General features: G+C 42.4%; 1 protein-coding gene and 1 long non-coding RNA gene across 6 annotated transcripts in view; one reads left to right on the top strand and one right to left on the bottom strand.

Moving 5' to 3' along the window:
* The window catches only part of LOC115161996 (uncharacterized), a 31,135-nt gene extending 19,645 nt beyond the window's left edge, over positions 1-11,490 (top strand). The window contains exons 2-5 of one of the 2 annotated variants that reach the window (XR_003869467.1): positions 10,349-10,394; positions 10,586-10,692; positions 10,840-10,936; positions 11,085-11,490. This is a non-coding gene — a long non-coding RNA (uncharacterized LOC115161996). The remainder of the gene's footprint in view (positions 1-10,348; positions 10,395-10,585; positions 10,693-10,839; positions 10,937-11,084) is intronic. The other variant, XR_003869468.1, reaches the window with a different exon arrangement.
* The window catches only part of LOC115161993 (SAM and SH3 domain-containing protein 1), a 128,463-nt gene extending 108,744 nt beyond the window's left edge, over positions 1-19,719 (bottom strand). For 3 of the 4 annotated variants that reach the window (XM_029712870.1, XM_029712869.1, XM_029712868.1), the window contains exon 1: positions 18,407-19,719. In XM_029712870.1, the coding sequence (XP_029568730.1) occupies positions 18,407-18,982 (576 nt within the window). In that variant the 5' untranslated portion in view covers positions 18,983-19,719. The remainder of the gene's footprint in view (positions 1-18,406) is intronic. The other variant, XM_029712867.1, reaches the window with a different exon arrangement.
* Positions 19,720-23,302: the final 3,583 nt, after the last annotated feature.

Below are 23,302 nucleotides of genomic sequence, written 5' to 3'. Positions count from 1 at the left end.
CTGGTTTCCCGAGGAATCCCCAAATGAAACTGCTGACACGAAAGGACTCTGTTCCAAAATGCTGTAATCAGAACATGGATCAATCTCTCTGTTGCTGTGTCCTTTTCCAAGTGCCAGTTAGCCATCTGACATCAGCAGGCAGATACGAAAGAGCAAACAATGCCAGATTCTTAAGGTTAGAGACCATACCAAATAGGTTAGGGTAGCATCAAATTAGGCCTACCTAGTAAACCACAAATGCTGAGATTATGGCAGACATCTTTTTGACATAACCTCTGGTCCCTATTTTTCTGCCTCTATTTCTCCACTATTTTCCTGTTTTGCTCCTCTATTTAATGTCTCGTTTTAAAACCCTCTATGGAATCTATCAACTCTGCCAATGATCGGGCTGACTAAACCATCTGTGCTCCACGCCAGCGCAGCCCACACATTCTCAACTAGAGATTTCATTGCAAAGATGTTAGACATTATTTGTATCACAAACCATTTATTTGAAAAACATGATGAAAGTGGCCATTTTATGCGCTTTGTAGACCTATACATGCCTCCTGCAAGACTATATGATCTATGAACCATCCATGATAGACAGCATCTTGGTGTAATTATACTCCTTACAGTGTGTTCTAACATACAGAGTATATCTAGATTCTGAAACACAAATGTTCACATTTATATGAATCTCTCAAAATAACCCTTTTTGAATTTGTTCATTTTAAGACATTGTTTGGAACAATATACTCTACACGTACATCACATTTGCAATCCTAAAGCAGGGATGTGATTGGTTAGTGATATATAATGTCGATTTCGATGTATAACATTTATCATATCATTAAAAGTACCAGAGAGCACCACTCAGGAAATGTGATGTTTGAAGAGTATATTGTTACCACCAATGTCTAAAATTAATCAAAACCAAAAGGTTACTTTTGACTTTTGAGGCCAGCATGCTGGAGTCACCTCTTTACTGTTGACATTGAGACTGGTGTTTTGCGGGTACTATTTAATGAAGCTGCCAGTTGAAGACTTGTGAGGCGTTTGTTTCTCAAACTAGACTCTAATGTACTTGTCCTCTTGCTCAGTTGTGCACCAGGGCCTCCCACTCCTCTTTCTATTCTGGTTAGAGACAGTTTGCGCTGTTCTGTGAAGGGAGTAGTACACAGCATTGTACGAGATCTTCAGTTTCTTGGCAATTTCTCGCATGGAATAGCCTTCATTTCTCAGAATAAGAATAGACTGACGAGTTTCTGAAGAAAGGTCTTGGTTTCTGGCCATTCTGAGCCTGTAATCGAACCCACAAATGCTGATGCTCCAGATACTCAACTAGTCTAAAGCCCAGTTTTACTGCTTCTTTAAATCCGAACAGTTTTCAGCTGTGCTAACATAATTGCAAAAGGGTTTTATAATGATCAATTAGCCTTTTAAAATGATAAACTTGGATTAGCTAACACAACGTGCCATTAGAACACAGGAGTGAGGGTTGCTGATAATGGGCCTCTGTACGCCTATGTAGATATTCCATAAAAATAAGAAATCCGCCGTTTCCAGCTACAATAGTCATTTACAACATTAACAATGTCTACACTGTATTTCTAATCAATTTGATGTTATTTTAATGGACAAAACTGTTTGCTTTTCTTTCAAAAACAAGGACATTTCTAAGTGACCTCAAAGTTTTGAACGGTAGTGTAAATATTCACACCCCTGAGTCAATTTGTAGAAGCACCTTTGGCAGTCTTTGTCAGGGATTTCTTCGTCGTCAGACGATATGGCGAAATCATCGTCGGAAAATGAAGACCAATATGCAGCAGAGTTGAGATAGTTCATTTTGAACGTTTAATAAACTCAAAACGAACATACAAAAATAACAAAATAAACTCACGATTTACTGGACAGTCCTGTTAGGCTCACTCGGCAAAACAAGAAACAATCTCCCACAATTACACAGACAAACACACCCAACTAATATAGGACTTCCAATCAAAGGCAACACCAAACAGCTGCCTTCAATTGGAAATCCACCCCAATTAACTCAACATAGAAACAGATTATCTAGACTAAACATAAAATTACAAACAAGGAACAGTGCCCAAAAACCCCGGAATACATAAATCAAATGCCCTTTTTAGAAAAACCACCACCCCAAACCACATAAACCAAATACCCTCTGCCACGTCCTGACCAAACTACAATAACAATTAATCCTTATACTGGCCAGGACGTGACAGTCTTTTTGGAAAAGTCTAAGAGCTTTGCAAACTTGGATTGTACAATATTTGTCCATTCTTTTTAAGATTCTTCAAGCTCTGTCAAGTTGATTGTTGATCATTGCTAGACAGCCATTTTCAAGTCTTGCCCTAGATTTTCAAGCAGATTTAAGTCAAAAGAGCAACTCGGCCACTCAGGAATTAATCTCCCAATGTCTGGTGGAAAGTAGACAACCTGTTTTGTTTTTTTTTGCAATTCGTTCCAGTCATTTGCAGCAGAGAACTGGAAGGAAAAGCGGCCAAAGGAAGTGTTGGCTTTGGGGTGACCAGTGAAATATACCTGCTGGAGCGTGTGCTACGGGTGGGTGTTGCTATGGTGACCAGTGAGCTGAAATAAGGTGGGGCTTTACCTAGCATAGACTTATAGATGACCTGGAGCCAGTGGGTTTGTCGATGAATATGTAGTGAGGGCCAGCCGACGAGAGCATACAGGTCGCAGTGGTGGGTAGTATATGGGGCTATGGGACAAAACGGATGGCACTGTGATAGACTGGATACAATTTGCTGAGTAGAGTGTTGGAGGCTATTTTGTAAATGACATCGCCAAAGTCAAGAATCGGTAGGATAGTCAGTTTTACGAGGGTATGTTTGGCAGCATGAGTGAAGGAGGCTTTGTTGCAAAATAGGAAGCCAGATTCTAGATTTAATTTTGGATTGGAGATGCTTAATGTGAGTCTGGAAGGAGAGTTTACAGTCTTACCGACACCTAGGAATTTGTAGTTGTCCACATATTCTAAGTCAGAACCGTCCAGAGTAGTGATGCTAGTCGGGCGGGAGGGTGCGGGCAGCGATCAGTTGAAGAGCATGCATTTAGTTTTACTAGCATTTAAGAGCAGTTGGAGGCCTCGGAAGGAGTGTTGTATGGCGTTGCAGCTCGTTTGGAGGTTTGTTAGCACAGTGTCCAAAGAAGGGCCAGATGTATACAGAATGGTGTCATCTGCGTAGAGGTGGATCAGAGAATCACCAGCAGTAAGCGCGACATCATTGATATATACAGAGAAAAGAGTCGGCCCGAGAATTGAACCCTGTGGCACCCCCATAGAGACTGCCAGAGGTCTGGACAACAGGCCCTCCAATTTGACACACTGAACTCTGAGAAGTAGTTGGTGAACCAGGCGAGGCAGTCATTTGAGAAGCCAAGGCTATTGAGTCTGCCGATAAGAATGCGGTGATTGACAGAGTTGAAAGCCTTGGCCAGGTCGATGAAGACGGCTGCACAGTACTGTCTTTTATCGATGGAGGTTACGTGAATGAGAGACTGACGAAGTGTGTAAAGCCTGCGCAAAAAACATAGCAGCGCTAATGCCTTTTAAGCTACTTTTTTCTTATCATTATTGGAGTTGCATCATGCAGCCTTACAATGTATTAAAAATCAAAACATATTGCTCAACGTTTGTACAACTACTAAAGATACATTAATAACACTAAATTAAGCATATAGGAGTACCCATTTCTTTGTTAACCGCTCAACACAGAATCACCGCATGTGCGTACTCCTTCAAATCGTTGATAAAATATTGTTTCTATTTTATTAAGCTTTGTTCAATTGTATTCTTCGTACTATAAAATAATATAATGCCACAGAATTCTAAGCAAATCTTGTCTGCTAAATGAACTAGTGTAGCCCACAGCCATATGGCATAGGCTGTCACGGCTGTTATAAGGAGCGGACCAAGATGCAGCGTTTTCGTAGTTCCACATATTTATTAAAAGTGAAGCTGAATGCAATACACTAATAACTTGAAAATAGGAAAAACAACAAGACAATAACCCACAAAGAACAATCAGAAAAACCCCTACTTAAATATGAACTCTAATCAAAGGCAATGAGGATCAGCTGCCTCCAATTAGAGATCAACCCCAAACAATCCCAACATAGAAAACTAGAATTTAAACATAGAACTAGAAAACATAGATCAGCCCAAAAACACCACCTGTCAGCCCTGCCCTACTATAGAAAATGACAACTTACTAGGGTCAGCACGTGACAGTACACCCCCCCCCCAAAGGTGCAGACTCCGAATGCACACAAAAAAAAAAAAAAAAAAACACAAAGGGAGGGTAGGGTGGGTGACTAGTGTCTATGGCGGCGGCTCTGGTTCCGGGCGTTGTACTCCCACTGCCCGCTGATCCCCCCGCTACTGTATGTCCGGAGGAACCAGACCATGGATCATCGCCGGAGGTGTCGGACCGCCAACCGCCACTGAAGACTCTGGGCTAAAGGCCGCCGCTGAAGACACTGGGCTGCGGACCGCCGCTGAAGGCCCTGGGCTGCGGAGCGTTGCTGAAGGCCGAGTGCTCACAGCAGGCACTGACTGTACCGGGTTATGGATGCGCACCGGAGGGAGAGTGCGAGGAGCAGGAATCGGTCTCACCGGACTGGGAAGACGCACTAATGGCCGAGTGCTCACAGCAGGCACTGGCTGTACCGGGTTATGGAGGCGCACTGGAGGGCGAGTGCGGGGAGCAGGAACAGGACATACTGGGCTGGGCAGGCGCACTGGAGGCCTAATGCGTGGGGCTGGCTTTGGAGGTGCCAGACTAGTAACACGTACCTCAGGGCGAGTGCGGGGAGCAGGAACAGGACGTACTGGACTGGGCAGGCGCACTGGAGGTCCGATGCGTGGGGCTGGCTTTGGTTTGCTCCACGGCTCTCTCCTGTACGCCCGGGAAGTTAGGTCAGGGCTCCCCCCTGACTTAGCCAAACTCCCCGTATGCCCCCCCTCCAAAAAAACATTTGGGCTGTCTCACACTTGCCTCGTTGCCGGGCTAGTACCTCCCTTCGTCGCTGCTCCGCTCTCGCTGCCTCCACCTGTTCCCATGGGAGGCAATCCCATCCAGCCTGGATCTCCTCCCATGTCCAGGATCCCTTTCCGTCCAGAACTTCCTCCCAGGTCCATTCCTTTCTCTCCTGGGTACGCTGCTTGATCCTTCGGTGGTGGGTTATTCTGTCACGGCTGTTATAAGGAGCGGACCAAGATGCAGCGTTTTCGTAGTTCCACATATTTATTAAAAGTGAAACAATGCAATACACTAATAACTTGAAAATAGGAAAACAACAAACTGTGATGCAGAGATGGAAAAAACACACTACTCAAAATATAATCACCCACCAACAACATGCAGAAACACCCTTACTAAATATGAGCTCCAATTAAAGGCAACGAGGACCAGCTGCCTCCAATTGAAGGTCAACCCAATAAACCCCAACCTAGATATAGAAAACTAGAATTTAAACATAGAACTAGAAAACATAGATCAGCCCAAAAACACCCCATGTCACGCCCTGCCCTACTCTACTATAGAAAATGACATCTTACTAGGGTCAGGACGTGACATAGGCAGATTAGGACAACTCAGAGTATGCTATTCTGTTCTTCTGAAATAGACTACATTTCATTCATATCATGTTTCTTTAGACCTATCTAAAATAAATAATGGATTTATTGTGAAGGTGTAGGCTATATTACATGGATTTATTAGACTTTTTAAAATGTAGGATGTTCCAAAAGGTCTGCATCAGTGGCTTGTAGGCTGTGTGTGGAAGCCAGGAGATGCTAAATGTGTGTGTTAATTAAAACGGTGAGACCGACAGTTATTTGCTTGACAATCACCGGCTGACAAAATGTTGTGACCGCCACAGCCCTACGTATAATTACTTTCAGAAGGCACTTTAGGCACAATACGCAGAATAAGTGATCTCGTGATTGTGTCTCTTTGCAGCAAAATCTGCAGAGCTGAGATGGTTGTGTGCCTCATATACATAACATTCTGTTGGTGACAAGAATTTTGTATAATCATTTAAATTGAAAACCGTAATCTGGATTAAGAACTGAGCCATTCTTACTAATTAGCTGGAGAACCAGTTTGGGTTTAAGTATAACTTTTCTATAATTGAAGCTTTTAGTGAGTGGTTAAATGTTTTAATATTTAAATCATTTTAGCCAGCCCAAACTCGTACTCAATATATAAATATGTATGTTTAATTGTGTCTGGTTTACCGTTCCAAATAGTGAAATATTTTTGGCCTCATATAATTTATAAAACGATGGGATAGGCAGCGCCAGAAGTAACCTGTTATATGAATAAAGAGTTAAAATCAGGGTGATTTTTCCATAACTACAGGTATTTACCTCATGGTTGCAAGACTGTCTATTCTACTGACAGTTAATTTATAGATATATGAATAACAAGTATGTTTACTTCACCGACAGAGATGGTCGCCTCACTTCGAGTTCTTAGGAAACTATGCAGTATTTTGTTTATGTATTATTTCTTACACTGTTACCCCAGGAAATCTTAAGTCTTATTACATACAGCCGGGAAGAACTATTGGATATAAGAGCAACGCCAACTCACCAACATTACGACCAGGAATACGAATTTCCCTAAGCGGATCCTCTGTTTGGACCACCACCCAGGACAATGGATCTAATCCCAGAACGCGATCCAAAACAACAACACCGCAGAAGGGGCAGACGAAGCGGCCACCTGGCCAGGCTCCGTAGACGTGCACGTCGCACACCGCTCCCGAGTATACTACCTGCCAATGTCTTGACAACAAGGTAGACAAAATTCGAGCAAGGGTTGCCTTCCAGAGAGACAGAGATTCTACTTTGCACTTTCTTCCACTGCAAATCTACCATTCCAGTGTTTTACTTGCTTTATTGTATTTACTTTGCCACCATGGCCTTTTTTGCCTTTACCTCCCTTATCTCACCTCATTTGCTCACATTGTATATAGACTTATTTTTGTACTGTATTATTGACTGTATGTTTGTTTTACTCCATGTGTGTTGTTGTATGTGTTTTTGTATGTTGTCGAACTGCTTTGCTTTATCTTGGCCAGGTCGCAGTTGTAAATGAGAACTTGTTCTCAACTTGCCTACCTGGTTAAATAAAGGTGAAATAAAATAAAAAATAAATAAATAAATTGTAACATTCTCTGTTTCACAGGAAACATGGCTCTCTCGTGATATGTTATTGGAATCGGTTCAGCCACCGGGCTTCTCCATGCATCGCGCCGACAGAGATAAACACCTCTCTGGAAAAAGGAAGGGTGGGGGTGTATGCTTTATGATTAAGGCTGCAATGGTGTAATCATAACAACCTAAAGAAACTCAAGTCCTTCTGCTCACCCGATCTAGAATTCCTTACAATCAAGTTACCTACCAAGGGAATTCTCATCAGTTATAGTTACAGCTGTGTACATTTCCCCTCAAGCAGACACCTAGACGGCCATCAAGGAACTTCACTGGACTATATGCAAACTGGAAACCATACAACCTGAGGCTGCATTTATTGTAGCTGGTGATTTTAACAAAGCAAATTTGAGAACAAGTCTACCTAAATTCTTCCAGCATATTGATTGCGCTACGTGCATGCGCAATACCCTCGACCACTGCTACTCTAACTTCCACGATGCATACAAAGCCCTCCATCTTGCTCCTTCTGTCTTATAGGCAGAAACTCAAACAGGATGTAACAGTGACGATAACCATTCAACGCTGGTCCGACCAATCGGAAGCCACGCTTCAAGATTGTTTTGATCACGCGGACTGGAATGTGTTCTGGTCAGCCTCAGAGAACAACATCGACCTATACGCTGACTCGGTGAGTGCATTTATAAAAAAGTGCATTGTAGATGTTGTACCCACTGACTATTAAAACCTACCCGAACCAGAAACCATGGATGGATGGCGCCATTCGCACAAAACTGAAAGCGCGATTCACCGCATTTAATCATGGACAGAGGTCTGGGAATATGTCTAAACATAAACAGTGTAGCTATTCCCTCCGCAAGGCAATCAAACAAGTGACATGCCAGGCCAGAGACAAGGTGGAGTCGCAATTCAACAGCTCAGACACAAGACATATGTGGCAGGGTCTACAGGAAATCATGGACTACAAAAAGAAATCCAGCCACGTCACGGACACCGACATCACGCTTCCAGACAAACTAAACACCTTCTTTGTCCGCTTTCAGGATAATAGTGCCACCGTCGCGGCCCACTAACAAGGACTGCGCCCACCCCTCCTTCTCCGTGGCTGACGTGAGTAAAACATTTAAACGTGTTAACCCTCGCAAGGCTGCTGGCCCAGACGGCATCCCCAGCCGCGTCCTCAAAGTATGCGCAGACCAGTTTACGGACATACAGTGGTTCCTCCTTTAAAAGTTGCGTCATACTGCGGCACACCTTGCGGGCTGCCGCAGCATTCTGTGGCACGTCATTTAATTGTCAGCCATTTTTTCTGTTAACGCAATTTAGTGCTAGTTTAACCACCAGAGGGCATCTTTGAGAAGCATTCGATAGTCTTCCATATTGGCATTACCAGAGATGGGGAGGGCACGCGGGAGACCAGGGTTCAATTCCCCGATGGGGAGAAAGAAGTATGCCGTTCTTGTAAATAAGAATATGTTCTTAACTGATTCCATATGTGTTATTTCATAGTTGTGACATCTTCACTATTATTCTACAATGTAGAAAATAGTAAAAAATAAAAGAAAGATCCTGGAATGAGTACTGTAGGTGTGTCCAAACCTTTGACTGGTACTTGCTTAATTAATTTGATTAATATTATGGTGTTTCTATTCCAAGAAAAACGAAAAACCCTCTGGGTTTCCGTTAGGAACAGAGAATATGGCGCTGTACAACGTGACGGTCGGCAGCACAGTACTGGGCTATTTAGCTAAAGACTCCCTGTGTCGTGGGGGCAAGGCACGCGGGAGACCGGGGTTCAATTCCCCGACGGGGAGGAAGGAGTAGGCTGTCCTTGTAAATAAGAATTTGTTCTTAACTGATTCCATATGTGTTATTTCATAGTTGTGATGTATTCCATGTGTGTTATTTCATAGTTGTGATGTCTTCCCTATTATTTTACAATGTAGAAAATAGTAGAAATAAAGAAAATCCTGGAATGAGTAGGTGTGTCCAAATATGGCTCTGTACAATGTGACAGGAGTAGGCTACAGCATAAGTGGATTGGAGGATTCTAAATTAATATCTAAGGGGCATAACATTTCCACACCCTAATTGTAGTGTAACCGAACTTTCAGTTGAGTGTACTAGCTCTTTGCCTTCTCTACCAGAAGTTGATGCTGTTGCTACTGTATGTGTAACCGATGTGAAATGGCTAGTTAGTTAGCGGTGGTGCGCGCTAATAGCGTTTCAATCGGTGACGTCACTCGTTCTGAGACTTGAAGTAGGGTTTCCCCTTGCGTTGCAAGGGCCGCGGCTTTTGTGGCGCGATGGGTAACGATGCTTCGGTTGGTGTCAGTTGTTCAGTAGGTGTTGGACGTTCTTCCGTCCAACTTTTACATAGCTCCTACGATTCAGTGTCGGTTCATAATATTCTACTACATTACATACATACCATAGAATGATAAAATCATGCAATTATTATTCTCAAGCTAACCAAAAGCATTAGCTACTAATGCCTGTTCTCAACATTTTCAGTTGAATTAATCTAACTTTCTTTCATGGCAACTCATAAGGCCATGTCCTATTTGTTTTATAGTCGATATTTCATCATATTTCATGACCATGTAACTGCTAGTTTTTTTACAGAAGGATAAAAGAACACTGTCTGTCAGGGAATGCTATTCTGATATGTCAGATGAAGAGTTAGACCAGAAAGTCAGGCCCATTAAGGCAGGGATGCCCCATGTGGGCTTTAGAATGGTCAAAGGAAGTCTCAGAGCAATGGGCCATCGTGTACAATGGAGAAGAGTTAGGGAGTCTTTGCAGCGTGTAGATGGAGAAGAGTTAGGGAGTCTTTGCAGCGTGTAGATGGTGCAGGTATCATTGCCAGAATGATCCAGCTTCATTGCATTGCTCGGCAAAAATACTCCCTGTTCCAGTCTCTCGTCCACATTGATACAAATCATAAATTGATAAGGTACTAAGATGTATGTCTCCATCAAATCTAATTAGTTCACTTTTTTATTCTTACTTATTCCGAGACTCATTTTCTATGATGTATGAAATTGGAGTTGTTCTTCATCAACTGGTAATACATAAATAATGAAGCAGGTTAATAGGTTAAACATTTCACTTTTAATTCCTATGCTTCTTTTCAAGATACAACATTGTCATCTTTGGCGGTATGGATGGATTTTCAAGAAAGGTAAATATTTTATATACATATTGCATATTTTCCATCACCTACTGAACAACCACAATACCAGTCTGGTGTTAAGCTTTCTGTGCTGTATTGACGTATCCTGAAAATGACATCTGCTGCTTTAGATTGAATGGTCATATCTCAGTTATTGTTTTCATATCTACAAAAAAAATAAGCTATTTTATTTACTTCAGAGTGCGAGCTGATCAAGGGGTGGAAAATGTAGATATTACCAGAAGTTCACTGTCTGAGGAACAGGCTGTGGAAGCTTTATCGCAGGCTAAAGTGTCCATAACCAGAGGTAATTAAACAGTTCTGTGTTATTTCTCTCTGCCTGTCTTGTTGTACATGGAACCTGTCTCACATGCATTAATTATTTTTAAAAACTTAAGATGTCAGCTGCTAATTTTCAGATTCACACCAAATAAACACTCAGCCATTTTCACAGGACTATCGGTTGCTGCCAAGTCATGATTTCCCTGGGGGGTTGGCCTTGCAATAACCAAGTAGTGAGACACATGGCCCTCTATATTTAAATGTTTCAGGTACACTCCGATAGGTGTCTGCATCACATACAGTATATTCTATTGACAATATCTGCTATTGTTTGTCCTCATGTGTCTGTTTTTCAGCATAAAGTACTCTGTAGCCACTTAGGCTTAATCATGCTCTCCCTCTATCTCTCGTCAGCAGGTATGTTTTGATGTGCGAGAGGAAGCCAGTCCCGTCATCGCCACCTCACCCGTTCTTAAGATAACCTTTGGGCCAACTGGGAGCCCAAGGCTGGTTAGGAGACACCGCTAGAGACACTGTAATTGTGATGAACTGAGAGAATATTAAGGTAGCACTGTAATTCATTAATCATATGCTGTCTGCCTCTGTTCTTACCACTTTCCCTTTGTCTTCTACACCGCTCTACCCACCTCGTCTTTCTTCCTCATTTTATAATGCATTGAAGTACAGATTGAACTTGTACTTATAATATTACAATTATCATAATTGTAATGCATGTATTATTAATGCAGATGAAGGGAGTTAGATAAGCATAGTTTTTCTTCCTCCTCTGTATATATGAATTACAAATCAGCCTTTACTTGAATCATGTTTCTAGTCTATTGCATAGTTACAATGTGGAATCATTGATGTCCCAGGAGCAGGAGTGGTAAACACTGCTGAAGTGTATAATGGTAATACATACATGCAGACACAGCATCATTCAAAGAATGGAGTTTGATACACTTGGTATTGGATATGACTGAAAAAGAATGTCTCACAGAGATTCATACCTGAACCGCACCTTTATTTGCCAAGGAAGAGTACATCAGTGAATATACTCAATGTACAGGCTACAATGTGGGGACCTCATGCGTGGTAATAACTACAGTACATGTATTTAGGACTTGAATCCTTGGCACAATACAGTTATTATATTCTACTCAATCATTAGGCTTCATTAATGCCATTCAGACTTGTAGTTGATACAACAACTATGATAGCTGAGGTTCATAGATTGGTATGAATATTAGTTCAGAACCTATAGTTTTAGGGTCCATACGCAGATCGGCTACATACTGTAGCTAGCTACACATCCGTCTGCAAACAGTTATTTTTATCCTCCACTACACAATAAGCAAGTAAATAGTTAGCTAGCTAGCTATGTTACTTTAGCTGCTTTGCATGGCAAGGAAAGCTTACACAATTGTACATTCAATTTGCAGTCAATGCTTTAGCTAGCTAGATTCTTCACATCCACTGTTTCCCAAGACGACAGCCTGGTTTGCTGGTTCTCAGGAGTCCCTAAAAACAATAAACACAAATTACAATGTCATACTCATGTCATAACACCTGCTAGCTAGCTGGCTAATGTTAGCTAGTCAGCAAACTTGCTAAATAGCAATTTTCGTAAATCAACTTTGACAAAAAAATATGCACAATCGTTTGTCTCTACATTAACTAACATATTCCTCTCAATTGTACATGTTTTGCTTGACTCGTTATGACGTTATAATTACTTACATTTGCTTCCACCGTAATGTTTTGTCAGCCATCGTTGCTGAAGAAAGTCACCAGGGGGAACGGGTGGCTTGCGTCAAATTCGTCATTGGAACCACTCGATATGATTGGTCCTATAAAAACCTTGAGACCCAAATGTATAATGAGTGCTCTAACTCAACCCTTGTGGTGGTCTGGAGCAATAAAGCAATGACGCTGGGTACCTCTAAGTCCCGCGGTGTAAGCTCACAACTTTTGAAGGAGCACCTAGGTATTCAATCGCTCCCCATCCCAGTTTGTTGTCCCCACATGCTTCAAGATGGCTACCATTGTTCCTTTACCCAAGAAGGCAAAAATAACTGAACTAAATGACTACCGCCCCATAGCACTCACTTGTCATCATGAAGTGCTTTGAGAGACTAGTCAAGGCTCATATCACCTCCACCTTACCGGCCACCCTAGACCCACTTCAGTTTGCATACCGCCCCAACAGGTCCACAGACGACGCAATCACTATCACACTGCCCTATCCCATCTGAAAAGGAATACCTATGTAAGAATGCTGTTCATTGACTACAGCTCAGCATTCAACACCATAGTACCCTCCAAGCTCATCATCAAGCTGGAAGCCCTGGGTCTCAACCCCGCCCTGTGCAATTGGGTCCTGGACTTTGACGGGCCACTCCCAGGTGGTGAAGGTAGGAAACATCTCCACTTCGCTAACCCTCAACACTGGGGCCCCACAAAGGTGCGTGCTCAGCCCCCTCCTGTACTCCCTGTTCACCCACGACTGTGTGGCCATGCACGCCTCCAACTTGATCATCAAGTTTGCAGATGACACAACAGTAATAGGCCTGATTACCAACAACGACGAGACAGCCTACAGTGAGGAGGTAAGGGCCCTGGGATTGTGGTGGCAGGAAAATAACCTCTCACTCAACATCAACAAAACAAAAGGAGATGATTGTGGACTTCAGGAAACAGCAGAGGGAGCACCCCCCTATCCACATCGAAGGGACAAGTGTGGAGAAGGTGGAAAGTTAAGTTCCTCGGCGTACACATCACAGACAAACTGAAATGGTCCACTCAGACAGTGTGGTGAAGGCGCAACAGCACCTCTTCAACCTCAGGAAGCTGAAGAAATTTGCCTTGTCACTCAAAACCCTGAAACTTTTACAGACACACAATCAAGATCATCCTGTCGGGCTGCCCTCCATGACACCTACAGCACCCGATGTCACATGAAGGCCAAAAATATCATCAAGGACATCAACCACCCTAGCCACTGCCTGTTCACACCGCTACCATCCAGAAGGCGAGGTCAGTACAGGTGCATCAAAGCTGGGACTGAGAGACTGAAAACAGCTTCTATCTCAAGGCCATCAGACTGCTAAACAGCAATCACTAACTAAGAGAGGCTGTTGCCTACATTGAGACCCAATCACTGGCCACTTTAAATGGATCACTTGTCACTTTATACAATGCACTCTAAATAATACCACTTTAATATTAATCATGTTTACATATCTTACAATATATACATGGGATACGAGAAATGTATTTTATACCATCTATTGCACCTTGCCTATGCCGCTCGGCCATCACTCATCCATATACATATCTCACTCAGCCCGTTAGATTTGTGTGAATTACGTAGTTGTTGGGGAATTGTTAGATTACTTGTTAGATAACTTCTATGGGCTACGTGGGACGCTAACATGGGCACCTGCGGGACACAGCCAGTGAAATATCAGGGTGGCAAATTCAAAAACAACAAAATGTCATAATTCAACTCTCAAACATACAACTATTTTACACCATTTTAAAGATAAACTTCTCCTTGATGTAACCACATTGCCCGATTCTAAAAAGGCTTTACAGCAAAAGCAAAACATTAGATTATGTTAGGAGAGTACATAGACAGAAATAATCACACAGCCATTTTCCAAGCAAGGACATGTGTCAATAAAACCCAAAACACAGCTAAATGAAGCACTAACCTTTGACGATCTTCATCAGATGACACTCCTAGGACATTATGTTACACAATACATGTATGTTTTGTTCAATAAAGTTCATATTTATATCCAAAAACAGCATTTTACTTTGGCGCACGATGTTCAGAAAATGTATTCCCACCAAAACGGCCGGTGAATGTGCACATCAATTTACAAAAATACTCATCATAAACGTTGACAAAATATCTAACAATTATTTTAAGAATTATAGATAGACTACTCCTGGATGCAACCGCTGTGTCAGATTTTAAAATAGCTTTACGGAGAAAGCACATTTTCCAATATTCTGAGTACATAGCTCAGCCATCACGGCGAGCTATTCAGACACCCGCCAAGTTCGGGGCAACCTAAACTCAGAATTAGAAATATTCTCTTACCTTTGCTGATCTTTGTCAGAATGCACTCCCAAGACTGCTACTTCCACAAGAAATGTTGTTTTTGTTCGAAATAATCCATATTTATGTACAAATACCTCCGTTTTGTTCGTGGGTACAGATCAGTTATCCAAAGGCATAACGCGCGAGCGTGGAACCAGAGACGAAAAGTCAAAATGTTCCATTACCGTACTTAGAATCACGTCAAACGCTGTTTAAAATCAATCTATGGCATTTTTAACGTAAAATTGAGATAATATTCCAACCGGACAATAGCATATTCATTCAAGAAGAAAAAGAAGGAACGGCGCGCTCGCGTGACAGCGCATATCCAATCCCTTTGTTGCCAGGCAGACCACTCAGAAACTGAGCTCCTATTATCTGCCCAGTGACAGGAGAATGCTCAAACCACTTTCTGAAGGCTGTTGACAGCCAATGGAAGCCTTAGGAAGTGCCACGTCCCCCACAGACACTGTAGTTTCGATAGAGAATCAAAAGAAGAACTACAATTCTCTGACTTTCCACTTCCTGCTTGGATTTTTCTCAGGTTTTTGCCTGCCATATGAGTTATGTTATACTCACAGACACCATTCAAACAGTTTTAGAAACTTCAGTGTTGTCTATCCAAATCTACTAATAATATGCATATTCTAGTTTCTGGGCCAGAGTAGTAACCTGTTTAAATTGGGTACGTTTTTAATCCGGCCGTGAAAATACTGCCCCCTAGCCCAGACAGGTTAAACTGCACTGTCAGAACTAGAAGCACAATGTCAGCTATGCGTAATTGGCTGCAAGGGAGTCAGGCGCAGGAGAGCAGGTATTTGGTAGCACACAGAGCCTTTTATTCTGGCTAATCAAAAGCACACGGCACAATGAACACGAAATACAAAACGGGTATACATAACCCAGTGCAACCAGACCAACGTGCGCATACATCAACACAGATAAACAATACCACACAAAGACATGGGGGAAACAGAGGGTTTAAATACACAACACATAATGACGGGCAATGAGAACCAGGTGTGTGGAAAAACAAGACAAAACAAATGGATCGGCGATGGCTAGAAGGCCGGTGATGTCGACCGCCGAACACCGCCCGAACAAGGAAAGGCATCGACTTCGGCAGAAGTCGTGACACACAAGCATTTCGCTACACTTACAATAACATCTGCTAACCATGTGTATGTGACAAATAACATTTGATTTGACCACTTAATTGGTAAACTATAGGGTAATGTAAAAGTTGACTTCTAAATGATCCAATACATAATGTGGTACACTTATCATAATTAGGTTTGAGTTCAGAGAGGCTAGATAAATGATCTAGACCCTCCACTGTGCAGTGATCAAGATGGCGGACTTTAGGGAAGTCTTGAGTCATCGGCATATATTGACAACCTAGTTTAACTCCTCTTGACAGTTCAATACTTGAAGTAACCTTTAATATTTTACACTTGGGGTTACTATACATACTGTATCTAACCCATTGAGTAAGAAATACCACCTAATTAAAATAGTCCAGGCATTTATATAAAACTCCTAGTCATACTTAAAAAGGCCTTTTCTAAATCTGCTATGAAGACCAGGTCTGGTTTCTTTGGTGTTTCATAGTGTTCTATTGTTTTAAGTAATATTATCTCCAATGTCTCATCCATGTAAATAAATTAAAAAAACTGATCAGGATGAATAATATCTGATAAACCTTTTTCATTCTATGACCTATGCATTTTGCCAGGATTTTTGTGAAAGGGGATTCCAGTGGTTGCACAGATTTTGATACAGCACTGAAATTAGTGTCAACATAACCACCTATTGTTTCCCTAAAATGTATCAGCGGCTGATCAATAGAATAGATTTTGATATCCTACAGAAAGGATTTGAATCTGTGGCAAGGTTTTTAATACATTTTTTGGAAAGGAGAAATGTGATTTGTTGTTTATGTGTCTGAGTGAGATGCGCTGCAGGCAGCTTTGGTTCAGTGGGTCCTCTTAGGTGGGTGGGTGTGTACGAGTTAAAGAACTAGCTATGTCCATTCAGAAAGTTTCCCAAAATAAGCCTGTCTGGACTTCATCTCTTTAAATAAATCCATCATGATGGTCAGCATGTGCGAGGAACGACGACAGGTGCCAGTTTTGCGTTTCCTTTATTAAAATGGGGTGCAACTGAATGAAACGTAGCCAAGGATGAATAGCCTATCCTAATATTCCGTAGTATAGGATTCTCATTACTGCGTCCTCTCTAGCCACTTTGAACATTTTGCCACTGAGAATGACCGCACCAGCACTGGTGACATTATGAATCATTTTGCTAAAGGTGGAGGGAAAAACTGTGTGTGACTGTAGCCCGAGACTGCAGCCCAAGCAGGTTTTCTTCATCAGTTGTAACATCTCAGCTCCAATAAGACTTTCTGGAAAGGCAGAGCCATTTTTGACAGCCATGTCTGGCTCACCGAGTCAGGAAATGAAATTAATTCCTTGTTTATACGATATAGGTCTAACCACTATCCACTGACACAGAACCAATTTTAGAACACCACGAGACAGCAACCTAAATCAAAAATCTGCCAAACCCCATATTGGAGAACAGGAGTTGGTCTTTGCTGCAATGTGGTGCTGATTCCAATTACTAAATAGACCTATACTTTACACCACAATGAAGGTTAAAGCCAATACTACAGTCTGCAACTGCAGACCCTGCCTAGCTCTCTGACCGTGAATAACAGCATTAGTCTGAGGGGATGTACACAGAGCATCTGTACCGTATGTGATGTCATCAGGCCTGGTTTCTTTGGCGTTTCATAGTGTTCTATTGTTTCAAGTAATTGTCTTACATTATCTCCAATATATCATCCATGTAAAAACACCTGTCTGATCAGGATGAATAATATCTGAAAACCTTTATTCTATGGTGCTATGCATTTTGTGTCACAACAGGAAAGTGACGCCATACTCCATAAAACAACTGTCGGGGCAGAGGGATGGAATGAGAGGTAGACAGATACAGTATCTGAATACTCTGTGTTCGTTCCAAATGGCAATCAAATGGAAACTAACCCCTATTTAGTGCACTACTTTTGACCAGAGCCCTAGTAAAAAATGAGTGTACTATGTAGGGAATAGGGTGCCAATTGGAACATACACTATGTCTCCAACGCTACGGTGGCAGACAATGGAGGCTATCAGATTAACCAACAGTAAAATACAGTTAAGTAACAATGATATAGCTGTTAGCTCAGAAAGTCTGAAAGATATGAGCTCATTAACCCAGCCAGGTCAATAATGTGTCCCATAGGACTTATAAATTAAATGGACTCTCACAACAGAGCATTGCTTCAGCAGGTGTGTCGGTCAGACCTAAAGACCCAAAATCACTTCTGAGTAGATACATTTCTAACTGTGTGTGTGTGTGTGTGTGTGTGTATTAAAGTCCTCCGACTGCCCATAAGGCCTCGAGCAGTAGTCATCCTGACTCTGAAAGTGTCAGAGCACAATTGCTGGTATACAGCAACATCAAAGAAATTGTCCATACTATTCATCATAGCAGACACAGAGGGAAGAGTGTAATTGAATGTGACAGTCTATGAACAAACATTGTAATTATCAACATCAATAATGACATAGGAGCCTACCTTGTGGGTGTATGGCAGCTCACTGAGGTCGATTCCATCTTTCACAAGTTTATCCCTGATCAAGAGCTTCAGTTTCAGTTTGGGGTAAGTCACCAACTCTTTACAATCAGTGAAACTCAAATTGTTGTTTTTAGGACATGACTCTTGGTGAAATCTTTGGTGAGCCCCAATTCCACCTTCCTCCTGGTTGGGTTCTGTCCATGACCTTGACCCCTGGAGGTCATGCTCGCACTCTGTGATGTGCATTATGTTGGTGCCCAACGAGGGTCTACAGGAAGAGGGGTACAGGGGGTTCAGGGGCTCGAGGGTGAAGTAAAGACCCGGAACTTTTTCCTTCTCCTGCTCTCTCAACCTCTTCACTGCGTCGAGCAATTTTTGTCGGTGGTGCTGGACGTGGACCCCTATGGCGTCCAGATCGGGGTCACCAATTTGTTTACAAACTTCGAGATCATCGTATCCATTGTCCACAAATCCCTCCAAGTATTGAGGCAGTTTAAGATTCTGTAGCCACTCATAGACAAGGCCGGGGCCGGTGCGCATCATTTTGACATACGATGAGCAATGTTTTCCATGCATAGGCTGTGTTAGAAACGGTTCCGTTATCTCCAAAATGTAAACCTCAGGAGCGCCGGTATCTTTGACACATTTTTACATCCGCCGCGGCCTCTGTCATTCTTATTGGATCCAAAATTACAAACGCATGCAGAGGTTATTAAACTGATGAATACAAAACGAAATCTAAAAAGAGCCGAGTCTACTGTTACAATAAAATAAAGGTTATCATGTTAAACGCTGCAATATTGGTGTTCCCAAAATTCTGCATAACAAACAATGCAAATATTTTATTATGACTAGACCATGGCGTCCAAAAATCCAACCTAGTAGGTGTGGTCTGGTCATCAATTAATCCAAGCAGGTGAGAGAAAGAGAAGGCATGATATCCAACCAAAGAAACACAACATATACATGAGATAAACAAAACTGAAGGAATTGTGCATTAAGTGTCCACGAGCTGAATTTCAAACATTCTCTGTTCCTCACCGCTTTTGTTTGTTTCATTGCTGCTGTTTCGAAAAGGGCAGTCCTGGCGCGGCAACGTCCAAATATCGCTGTTTTCATCACTCAGTACTCCAAACTTCAGAGTGGCGGTAAATGCGAGATGAAACGCTTTTCACCGCTTCTTATCTGTATGTCTAGGTCCGAATACACTTGTTGTAGCACATGGTGCAAAGCACCCTCTCTCTCCCCTGAATGAACTTTGTCTCTCTGGTCTAGAGTTGGTCCAGAGTGCCATTCAATCCAAGCGAATTCTGCTTCGCGTAAAAAAAATAAAAAAAGAGGCAATTGAGCATTATCTGTACTCTGGCGCCCTCTGTTCGACATAAACCACAATTGACTGATTGAGTACATGTCAGATCAATCAACGCTGTAATTGTCAGCCACTGAAGTAAATCGATTCCAGTAACTCTCTCCAGGAGGACAGTTGGACCAGTACTGTAGCTCTCTCCAGGAGGACAGTTGGACCAGTACTGTAGCTCTCTCCAAGAGGACAGTTGGACCAGTACTGTAGCTCTCTCCAAGAGGACAGTTGGACCAGTACTGTAGCTCTCTCCAAGAGGACAGTTGGACCAGTACTGTAGCTCTCTCCAAGAGGACAGTTGGACCAGTACTGTAGCTCTCTCCAAGAGGACAGTTGGACCAGTACTGTAGCTCTCTCCAAGAGGACAGTTGGACCAGTACTGTAGCTCTCTCCAAGAGGACAGTTGGACCAGTACTGTAGCTCTCTCCAGGAGGACAGTTGGACCAGTACTGTAGCTCTCTCCAAGAGGACAGTTGGACCAGTACTGTAGCTCTCTCCAAGAGGACAGTTGGACCAGTACTGTAGCTCTCTCCAGGAGGACAGTTGGACCAGTACTGTAGCTCTCTCCAAGAGGACAGTTGGACCAGTACTGTAGCTCTCTCCAGGAGGACAGTTGGATCAGTACTGTAGCTCTCTCCAAGAGGACAGTTGGACCAGTACTGTAGCTCTCTCCAGGAGGACAGTTGGACCAGTACTGTAGCTCTCTCCAAGAGGACAGTTGGACCAGTACTGTAGCTCTCTCCAAGAGGACAGTTGGACCAGTAGCTCTCTCCAGGAGGACTGTTGGACCAGTACTGTAGCTCTCTCCAGGAGGACAGTTGGACCAGTACTGTAGCTCTCTCCAAGAGGACAGTTGGACCAGTACTGTAGCTCTCTCCAAGAGGACAGTTGGACCAGTAGCTCTCTCCAGGAGGACTGTTGGACCAGTACTGTAGCTCTCTCCAGGAGGACTGTTGGACCAGTACTGTAGCTCTCTCCAGGAGGACTGTTGGACCAGTACTGTAGCTCTCTCCAGGAGGACTGTTGGACCAGTACTGTAGCTCCCTCCAAGAGGACAGTTGGACCAGTAGCTCTCTCCAGGAGGACAGTTGGACCAGTAATGTAGCTCTCTCCAAGAGGACAGTTGGACCAGTAGCTCTCTCCAGGAGGACTGTTGGACCAGTACTGTAGCTCTCTCCAGGAGGACTGTTGGACCAGTACTGTAGCTCTCTCCAGGAGGACTGTTGGACCAGTACTGTAGCTCTCTCCAGGAGAACTGTTGGACCAGTACTGTAGCTCTCTCCAAGAGGACAGTTGGACCAGTAGCTCTCTCCAGGAGGACAGTTGGACCAGTAGCTCTCTCCAGGAGGACAGTTGGACCAGTAGCTCTCTCCAGGAGGACTGTTGGACACCTGTGATGATGAATTGTGTGTTTTATCAACCCTTAAAACATGGAATGGACATTTTGAAAAACAGATGCAAACACAATTTGTTTTACATAGATTTTATTTCCATTACACAACTATATATATACACACTGAACAGAAAAATAAAACGCAAGATGCAACAATTCCAAAGATTTTAGTGAGTTACAGTTCATAAAAGGAAATCAGTCAATTGAAATACATTCATTAGGCCCTAATCTATGGATTTCACATGACTGAGCAGGGGTGCAGCCATGGGTGGGTCTGGGAGGCCAAATGCTCACCCACTTGGGAGCCGGGTGCAGCCATGGGTGGGTCTGGGAGACCAAATGCTCACCCACTTGGGAGCCGGGTGCAGCCATGTGTGGGTCTGGGAGACCAAATGCTCACCCACTTGGGAGCCGGGTGCAGCCATGGGTGGGTCTGGGAGACCAAATGCTCACCCACTTGGGAGCCAGGTCCACCCACTTGGTAGCCAGGCCCTGTCAATCAGAATGAGTTTTTCTCCACAAAAGGGCTTTATTACAGACAGAAATAGTCCTCAGCAACCCCCCTGACCAAGGCCCTTCTCCCCAAATTACTGTTTGGCCAGGCGGTCAGCTCTAGGAAGAGTCTTGGTGGTTCCAAACTTCTTCCATTTAAGAATGATGGAGGCCACTGTGTTCTTGGGGAACTTCAATGATGCAGAAATGTTTTGGTACCCTTCCCCAGATCTGTGCCTCGACACAATCCTGTCTCGGAGCTCTACGGACGGTTCCTTCGACCTCATGGCTTGGTTTTTGCTTTGACGTCAACTGTGGGACGTTATATAGACAGGGGTGTGCCTTTCCAAATCATGTCCAATCAATTGAATTTACCACAGGTGGACTCCAATCAAGTTCTAGAAACATCTCAAGGATGATCAATGGAAACAGGATGCACCTGAGCTCAATTGAGTCTCATAGCAAAGGGTCTAAATACTAATGTAAATAAGGTATTTCATGTTTTACTTTTAATACATTTGCAAAAATGTCCACAAACCTGTTTTTGCTTTGTCATTATGGGGTATATGTTGCAACCTGACTGAATGGCTTCTAGTGAATTCAAATATACTGGGAGCTCATTCAACAGACAATCTCCTAAAATGTGATATATATATATATATATATATATATATATATATATATATATATATATATATATATATATATATATATATATATATATATATATATATATATATATATATATATATATATATATATATCTGAATCTGAGATGCACACATTAAATATACCACCAGAAATGTTCATTTCATGTTGGAATAATGGGCATTATGTACAAGCATTGTTTTGGAGACACATTTATCTTAAAATGCACCATTCTATTCTTCTTAAATTATACATTAAAAGTATTTATTTGCAATATATTGAAATTAAAATGATATACTTTCTTCTGAAATATATAAATAGAGTATCATTAATGGGCAATGAAAACAAATCTGAAAATGAAGCCAGTCAGTATATTACTGGCGTATCACACAGTTAAAATGTCCAACATGTTTTTGTCCTTCAGAGAAATAAACAAGAAAAAGGAAAAATATATACAACAAACTTAAACTGACAAAAGTGATTCAAGGAAGGACAAATAGTGCAAAAACAGCTAACAAGTCAGTAGTATGAGTAAGGTCAAATCCGCTCAACTGAAAATCCAATTTTCATAGGTCTTCTGGATTAAGGAGTGACAAGCATAGAGAAGCTTTTCCACCATTTTTCACACAGTATGATCAGGCCTGTAGAGTTATGTAGTTCTCACATCCATCCAGACAGACGGTCGGAGATTGGTCAATCAAGAAGACAATTTAAAATTAAGAATCCCAAATGGCACCCTATTCCCTACAGTATGTAGTGCACTACTTTTGCATAAGGTGTAATTTGGGATACGTCCTGCGTCACTTTGCCAAAACCAGCACTCTCAGATTTGCCTCCAGTTGTCTTGTCCCACTACTTGTTTATATACAGCTGTTCGCAGCCACCTGGAGGGAAAACATCATTTTTCATTTGGTAACTGAAGGTTATTTGGAAAAAAAAGAACAAAAGATAAATTATTCTACCTCAACACAAATGGCAGCATCTCCTTTCACGTAAAAAAAAA

This window comes from Salmo trutta, chromosome 25 (assembly GCF_901001165.1).
Source record: "Salmo trutta chromosome 25, fSalTru1.1, whole genome shotgun sequence".
Taxonomy (NCBI): Eukaryota; Metazoa; Chordata; class Actinopteri; order Salmoniformes; family Salmonidae; genus Salmo; species Salmo trutta.
Note: the sequence above shows the minus strand (reverse complement) of the source record. Positions and strands in the feature narration are given on the sequence as shown.